The 8,926-nt window shown below is 28.6% G+C and overlaps 1 protein-coding gene across 1 annotated transcript; it reads right to left on the reverse strand.

Moving 5' to 3' along the window:
- Positions 1 to 1,442: 1,442 nt before the first annotated feature.
- On the reverse strand, positions 1,443 to 8,699 carry LOC114280669 (epoxide hydrolase 1). Its single transcript, XM_028223044.2, has 3 exons — positions 8,102 to 8,699; positions 2,599 to 2,840; positions 1,443 to 1,892 (listed from the first exon to the last, which is right to left on the reverse strand). The coding sequence occupies exons 1-3, from the start codon at positions 8,564 to 8,566 to the stop codon at positions 1,640 to 1,642; spliced, it is 960 nt and encodes a 319-aa protein (XP_028078845.2). The 5' UTR covers positions 8,567 to 8,699; the 3' UTR covers positions 1,443 to 1,639.
- Positions 8,700 to 8,926: the final 227 nt, after the last annotated feature.

Raw genomic sequence — 8,926 nt, forward strand, 5'->3', positions numbered from 1 at the left:
TTGAAGTATGTTATTTGTCCAGTTGCTTATTTTTATATAAGTCTTGTAAGTTTGTTACATTGAATTTGGGACAAATATTTGTTATGCCATGTGATTGGGCCAAAGGTCGATGGACATGGATGATTGGGCCAAAGGCCGTCTGATACGAATGATAGTCTGACATGAATGATAGTCCGACATATGAATGAATGAGCCAGAGGCCACATGACATGAATGAATGGGCCAGAGGCCGTACGACATGAATGAATGGGCCAGAGGCCGTACGACATGAATGAATGGGCCAGAGGCCGTATGACACGCATGAATGGGCCAAAGGCCGTCGGACAGGAACGGTTGGGCCAAAGGCCGTCGGGTACGAGTTAATTGGGCCCGAGGCCGTTTAACACGTCTGGAACTTTAGTCGAGTGATACATTAAATAGAGACATGAATTGGGCCTAAGGCCGTCTAACATAACTGTTTCAAAGATTGTTCATGTATCTTCCTTATTTGATATTATTTACTGGGTTTTCGCTCACGCTCATTCATGTTTATGTAGGTGAGCCAAGGGACCTCCATATCCAGCCTCGGTGAAATATGTGAGAAGCAGTCAAGGTTTTGGTGAGTCAACCCAAACGTCTCACGCACGAGACTTGTCTTCGCCTTTTTTGTTCTTTTGATATGGTTTTGTTATATTAGCGAAAACGTCGGATTACTTTTGTATATAAATTTTGGGCTTGACCGACTTAGACTTAATGATCCTGTATGTACAGAACTTTATGTTATTACTTATTTTGACGTGAGTTATTAACATGTATGTATATGGACTGTTATGATGTGCCATGTAAGCATAGCTCTATGGACAATTTGTAAGTTGCTTCTGTTTGACCCATTTACTCTAATGAGTTATGTCTGAATTGGTTTGAGATCGTAGATAATTCCTTAATTACTGGCCGATTATGTCCTTAACCCATAAAAGCGGATTCGAGTCATGACAAAAATGATTGGCACATTCATGTTAGTTGGGATATTTTGTTGGTTAAAAACTAAAAAGGAAGCTAGTAGTGCCAGTTTGTGTCAGATTCCATAGAATTAGTTACTAAATCATGGTGATACGTTTTTAAAAAATTATGTCGCATAAACTAAATAAGCCACATATTTTATTTTTTTTAGTGATTTAAAAAAAAAATTGTCATTTTTTTCCCCTCTTTCTGATCTGTAGATGAATCTAAAAAGTAATTTAAAATAAATAAATAAATAAGCCAAATTAAGTTTGAAATGTTCATTATTTTTTACTTATTTTTATCTAAACTAGACTTTTTCCAAAATTTTTTATTTTTTATTTTTTAAATTTTCTAGTTCATCTTGTTGAGTAAATTCTAGAAATTATTTTATTTTATTTTATTATTTAAAATTCACTAAAACAAAAACAAGCCAACAAAAAAGTCACCAAAGAAACAAATTCCAAACAACAAATTCAAAGAAATTTTCATTTTCAAAGAAAACTTAGCATTTCATTTTACATTCTCAAATGAAACAAGTCAAATGGGAACCAAAAATCCCTTGGTGTTATTTCTTATAAAACATTATTCCATAATTATATAAAGCTTCCAAGAACATGGGCATGAAAAGATGCATCATAATATAAATCACTACTAGATCTTAATTCTTGAACTTTTGTATGAAGTCATATATGTGAGCACTGGTTTCCTCAGGCATTTCTTGGTTGATAAAATGACCAACACCTTCCATCACAATAACTTCATCCAAGAGAGGCACATCTTTCTTGAAACCCCCATTGTTTATGTAGTCCTTCACACCTGGGATATTGTAGGTTATGTCCAAGTCCCCTACAATAAATTTAACTGGAACTTGCACTTGTACCCCTGTCCATGGTGCTGTGAGCTCCCAAGTCCTACAACCCAAAAATTTAATTTAATTTTTTTGTAATGTAACAATTTTATACAATTTACTACAAACACAGAAATCAAACACAAAATAAACACAAAAAATAAATACAGAATATATATGAATGAACAAAATTTTATAAGATTGAGTAAATTATATTAGAAGCCCCTAAAATTTGTACCCTTTTATTTATTCATTTATTATTAAGCCTCTAAATTAAATTTTCATTCAAATAAACCCTCCAACTTCCTGAATTGGATGGCGCTTCTTTTATATTTTGTTCACTTTTGACAGTTAGGTATATGGTATATAGGACGAACTTAAAAGATAAATTGATATTTTTGGTTCCCGAAAATGGCACATATTCGTATATTTTAGAGACTAAAAGTATAATTTTTTAAGTGAGTTTCCACTCAAATGATACATATCACATTTTTATGGGGCTAACAGTGTAATTTTTTAGGTGAATTTTCAAATTAATCACTGGCATCAACGGCATTTATTGGCCGAGTTAGATTATAAGATTAAATTGAAACACATTTTATATATTGAGACTAAAATGAAACAAAATTGATGCTTTGGGGATCGGTTATTATCTCTATAACGTACATTTTTTTACTTTTGAATAATATTTGAAGTGAAAAAATAAGATAATAAATGAAATTATGTGTAAAATTTTATAAGAAAAAAAGAAATAAATGATGAGAACATACAAGTCCATAGCTCGATAGTAGTTGAGGCCACCAGTGAAACCTTTGTGGGTATATTTGGTGGCATAGTAATTGACATCTTCCTCAGTCAACCAAGAGGGCAAAGTAGTGGGAGGCTCATAAAATGCCCCAAATCCAACCTCTTTTGGCACACAAAGTGGTCTCGGATCCCTACATGATAGAAACATTTTAAACACCTTTGCTGTATCTGTCCTCCCAAACTCTTCTTCTGCCACCCCTGGTTCCTACAATCTCACAAATTGTTAGATATTAGGGCAAATTATATTAGTAATCTCTATATTTTGTTGTTTGTGTAATTTTGATCAGTGTAATTTTAATTGGATTGATTTCAACAATGAATATATGATTTTGTAGTTCTTTTGATTAAAAAAAAAAAGGCACATGTAAATGACATGTATCATATTTTTAGAGATAAAATTATAAATTTTTCAATAAGTTGATCTTGACCAAATGAACGATATCAATGTTATCAATTGAATCAAACTAATACAAAACTTTAACCAATGTTATTCAACCGGTGTAATTTTTCCAAGATATTAATTAATTCACGGTTTTGAAAGTAAACATATATATTGATGGATAAATCCATATGGTAAAGCCAAAATTTGGATACGTATATTGGTTCAATAGTCTCCACCTTTTATAAATAGAAAAGATTTTACAAGATTATTTGTTAGGTTCACTTTTTAAAAATTCTATTAGTCTATTAATTTTGCCTGCCTAGTTTTATATTTGATTTTTGTGACCTATTTCGGCAAGTAGAAAAAAAAAATCAGTTTATTGACTGATTTGAATCATATTACCTTTCTACTTTTTTATACGTTTATTCCAAAAATGTTAAAAAAAATTTAAAAATTAGATTTTTCCTACTTCCAAAAATAGGCCTGTATTGCCGCCTCGTTTGAGAATAGATTATTTTAGCTAATTATTTGACTCTTTATAAAAAAATGTATAAAAAATAAAAAAAGATAATATAATGGAATATTTTGTGTTATTGGTTATTTTAATTTAGGATGGACTATTTTAGTCCATCCAAACACCCCTTGCTGTGTTGTATCATGAATTCGAATAAGTATTCGAAAAGAGGCAAAAAGAAAAAAAGTGAGGGAAAATTGGTGTCCATTTTTCATTCTAAATTCAATCGTCTTTTCTGTTATTTCTAAACTAGCCTGTCACCCGTGCTATTTACGGGATAATTATAAATGTTTATATTTGTTATTAATTTTTTTTAATATATAAATTATGTTTTTAAAGATTTTTTATAAAAATAATTTAACAATCTTATCACTAACCATAGTGTATATGAGAAATTAAAAATGCTACTGCAGTAACTATACACGGGTTGTATTTATAATTATTTGTATGATGGAATTTTAAATACTGATCAGAGATTTTGATCAAATCAATAAATGCAGACATGTGGAAAGACATATAGATTGAAAAAAGTTAATAAATGTTGATAAGGAAATTTTGACCAAATCAATAAATGTTGAGTTTTTTTTTTAAATAATTTTTTTTAAAAAGGCTACTGCACGGGCTATATCTATAATTATTTGTATGAGGGGATTTTAAATACTGATCAAGGATTTTGATCAAATCAATAAATGCAGGCATGTGGAAAGACATGTAGATTGAAAAAAGTTAATAAATGATGATCATGAGATTTTGACAAAATCAATAAATGCTGAATTTTTTTTTTTTAAATAAAAAATTTAGAAAATTAAGGTTGGGAGATTGGAGCTCTTATAAGGCTTGGGATTTAGAAACCCACTTTTTCTTAATATATACTAGTATATCACCCGTGCTATGCACGGATTGTGTTTACAATTATCTATATATGTGAATTGTAATTTTTTAACTTTTTTTTTAAATGTCTTCTTTTTTTCATTTTTTATATTATATTAAAGTTTAATATATTGATAACAATAATATGTGTTGAAATTTTCAAGGAATTAAATACCTTTTTGTATTATATTATATTAAAGTTTAATATTTTGATAATAATCATATGTATTGGACTTTTTAAGAAATTTTTTTTATACTTGTTCTTAATGCATTAAAGTGTTATTATGAGAGATAATAATCATATGTGTTGAAACTTTTCAAAGAATTCATATGTTTTGGATTTCAAAAAATTTTTTTTTATGCTTGTTCTTAATGCATTAAAGTGTTATTATAAAGGTAAGACTTGAGAGTTGGGAGAAGTTAATAAATGCTAAGATTATTTTTTTTTAAATCAAAAAATTAAGAAATTTAGATTAGGAGATTGGAACTCCCACAAGGCTTGGGGTTAAAAATCTCCTTTTGCTTAATATATAGTATAGATAGATGTGTTGAACTTTTCAAAGAATTAAATGTTTTTTTTATTATATTATATTAAAGTTTAATATTTTGATAATAATCATATATGTTGAACCTTTCAAAATTTTTTTTTTATACTTGTTCTTAATACATTAAAGTGTTATTGTGAGGGATAATAATCATATGTGTTGGGACTTTTCAAGGAATACATATGTATTGGATTTCAATTTTTTTTTATACTTGTTCTTAATGTATTAAAGTGTTATTATGAGGGTAAGACTTGAGAGTTGGGAGAAGTTAATAAATGATAAGATTTTTTTTTAAATAAAAAAATCAAGAAATTTGGATTGGGAGATTGGAGCTCCCACAAGGCTTGGGATTAAAAACCCCCTTTTGCTTAATATATAGTATAGATAGATAGATGTGTTGGGACTTTTCAAGGAATTCATATGTGTTGGATTTCAAAGCATTTTTTTTATACTTATTCTTAATGCATTAAAGTGTTATTAGGAGGGTAAAATTTGGGAGTTGAGAGAAGTTAATAAGTACTAAAGTTTTTTTTTTTAAATCAAAAAATTAGGAAATTTAGATTAGGAGATTGGAGCTCCCACAAGGCTTGGGGTTAAAAATCTCATTTTACTTAATATATAGTATAGATTTGATAATAATAATATGTGTTGGAATTTTCAAGGAACTATATGTCTTTTTTTTTTATTATATTATATTAAAGTTTAATATTTTGAAAACAATCATACGTATTGAACTTTTTAAGAATTTTTTTTATAGTTGTTCTTAATGCATTAAAGTATTATTATGAGAGATAATAATCATATGTGTTGGAACTTTTCAAGGAATTCATATGTGTTGGATTTTAAAGAATTTTTTTTATGATTTTTCTTAATGCATTAAAGTGTTATTATGAGGGTAAGACTTAGGAGTTAGGAGAAGTTAATAAATACTAAGATTTTTTTTTTAAATCAAAAAACCAGGAAATTTAGATTGGGAGATTGGAGTTCTCACAAGGCTTGAGGTTAAAAACCCCTTTTTGTTTAATATATAGTATAGATAGATGTGTTGAACTTTCAAAGAATTAAATGTTTTTTTTTATTATATTATATTAAAGTTTAATATTTTGATAATAATCATATGTGTTGGACCTTTCAAGAAATGTTTTTTATACTTGTTCTTAATGCATTAAAGTGTTATTATGAGAGATAATAATCATATGTGTTGAGATTTTTCAATGAATTCATATGTATTGGATTTCAAAATTTTCTTTTTTATACTTGTTCTTAATGCATTAAAGTGTTATTATGAGAGTAAGACTTGGGAATTGGGAGAAGTTAATAAATGATAAGATTTTTTTTTTTTAAATCAAGAAATTTAGATTGGAAGATTGGAACTCTCACAAGGCTTGGGGTTAAAAACCTCTTTTGCTTAATATATAGTATAGATAACTAGCCTATCACCCGTGCTATGCACGGGATAATTATAGATATTCATATTTGTTTTAATATATAAATTATGTTTTTTAAGATTTTTTATAAAAAAAAATTTAACAATCTTATCATTAACCATAGTATACAGGAGAAATTAAAAAGGCTACTGCAGTAACTATGGACGGGTTGTATCTATAATTATTTGTATGAGGGGAATTTAAATGCTAATCAGAGATTTTGACCAAATCAATAAATGCAAGTATGTGGATTGAAAAAAGTTAATAAATGCTGATCAGGAAATTTTGACTAAATCAATAAATGTTGAGATTTTTTTTTAAATCAAAAATTTAGAAAATTAAGATCGAAAGATTAGAGCTCCCATAAGGCTTGGGTTTAGAAATCTCATTTTTTTTAATATATTTACAATTATCTATATATGTGAATTGTGATTTTTAAATTTCTTTTTTTTTTAAAATGTATTCTTTTTTTTTCTTTTTTATATTATATTAAAGTTTAATATTTTGATAATAATCATATGTGTTGGATTTTTCAAGAAATTAAATGTCTTCTTTTTTTGTTATATAATATTAAAGTTTAATATTTTAATAATAATCATATGTGTTGGACTTTTCAATAATTTTTTTTTATGCTTGTTCTTAATGCATTAAAGTGTTATTATAAGGGATAATAATCATATGTGTTAGGACTTTTCAAGAAATTCATGTATTGGATTTCAAAGAATTTTTTTTATGCTTGTTCTTAATGCATTAAAATGTTATTATGAGGGTAAGACTTGGGGGTTGGGAGAAGTTAATAAATGCTAAGTTTTTTTTTTTAATCAAAAAATCAAGAAATTTAGATTGAGAGATTAGAGCTCTCACAAGATTTGGAGTTAAAAAACCCATTTTGCTTAATATATAGTATAGATATATAATATATATTTATATATATATATATATATATTATAAGATGGGAGAAATAAAGTGCTATCTTAATATAATGGAGGAAATCTTATAAAAAAAACGTGTAGACATGAATGTCCTTCTATTTTATTGTGTTTACAATTATTATTTATGTGAATTGTGATTTTTAAATATTTTTTTTTTAAATGTCTTATTTTTTTCCTTTTTTATATCATATTAAAGTTTAATATTTTGATAATAATCATATGGGTTGGATTTTTTAAGAAATTTTTTTTATGTTTGTTCTTAATGCATTAAAGTGTTATTATGAGGGATAATAATCATATGTGTTGGGACTTTTCAAGGAATTCATGTGTGTTGGATTTCAAAGAATTTTTTTTTATACATGTTCTTAATGCATTAAAGTGTTGTTATGATGGTAAAACTTGGGAGTTGAGAGATGTTAATAAATGTTGGATTTTTTTTTTTTAAATCAAAAAATCAGAAAATTTAGATTGCGAGATTGGAGCTCCCACAAGGCTTGGGGTTAAAAACTCTCTTTTGCTTAATATATAGTATAAATATAGATAGATGGGTTAAGCATCTCTCGGGTTGAGATTTTAATATGAGAGAGAACTTGAGAGGCTTATAAAGTTTATCATGAGTTTTGTTTTGATAATCTAAATCTTTTATTTTATAGGGCCGTCAATGAATATATTTTTAAAAAAATTAATTCAATCTAATAATTATAAATTTTTTATTTTAACACATTTATTTCTGAAAAAATAAATTATATCATTTCTAAATCTATACCCAAATTTATGATCCAAAACAAAGGATTACCTGAAACCTGCACATATAATAGTCATCACCAAACAGAGCCCTCACACCCTGTGTGGGCTTTATGGAAGGATTTCTGGGATGAAACGCAACACTAAAATTGACAAGAGCCTTGATTCGGTCGGGCCTGAACAAGCAAAAGTTCCATGCTATGACAGCCCCCCAATCGTGGCCCACCAGGAAGACTTGGTCCAGGCCCAGCGAGTCCAACAGGCCCACCAAGTCGCCGACGATGTGGAGGGCGGTGTAGCTGGAAGAGGACGGCGGCGCGTCGGAGTCGCCGAAGCCGCGGAGGTCAGGAGCGATGGCGCGGTAGCCGAGGGATGAGAGAGAGAGCATCTGGTGGCGCCAAGTATACCAGAGCTCAGGGAAGCCGTGAAGAAACAGAACTGCGGGTCCCACTCCTGTCTCTGCTACGTGCATGTTTATTCCATTCACGCTTACTGTTTTATGCTCTATATTCTCCATCTCTCTCTTCTTCTTCTTCTCTCTCTCTCTCTCTCTCTCTCTCTCTATCTAGAACACCAAGTGCTTTGCCTGTTGTGTAGAGTGCAGAATGCAGTCAGTCTCTGCTTTGCTTTTAACACACCTGAGGGTCCCCTTTTTTAGTCAAAATAAATAAATAAATACAATTATTACTACAAAGTATCTTTAGGTAAAAAAATTAAAAAATTACTAAATAAAAATTAATTTCCAAACGCTCATTTAGTCTGGAATGGAAAGTGATGTAAAACAAAAGATTTAAAGAGAATTCTTTCTTATTCGATGTATTATTAGTTATGTCATTTTTTTAATTATAATTAATTTTTTTATTTAATTATAATATTA

Source organism: Camellia sinensis, chromosome 12, assembly GCF_055761805.1.
Source record: "Camellia sinensis isolate YWXY chromosome 12, ASM5576180v1, whole genome shotgun sequence".
NCBI lineage: Eukaryota > Viridiplantae > Streptophyta > Magnoliopsida > Ericales > Theaceae > Camellia > Camellia sinensis.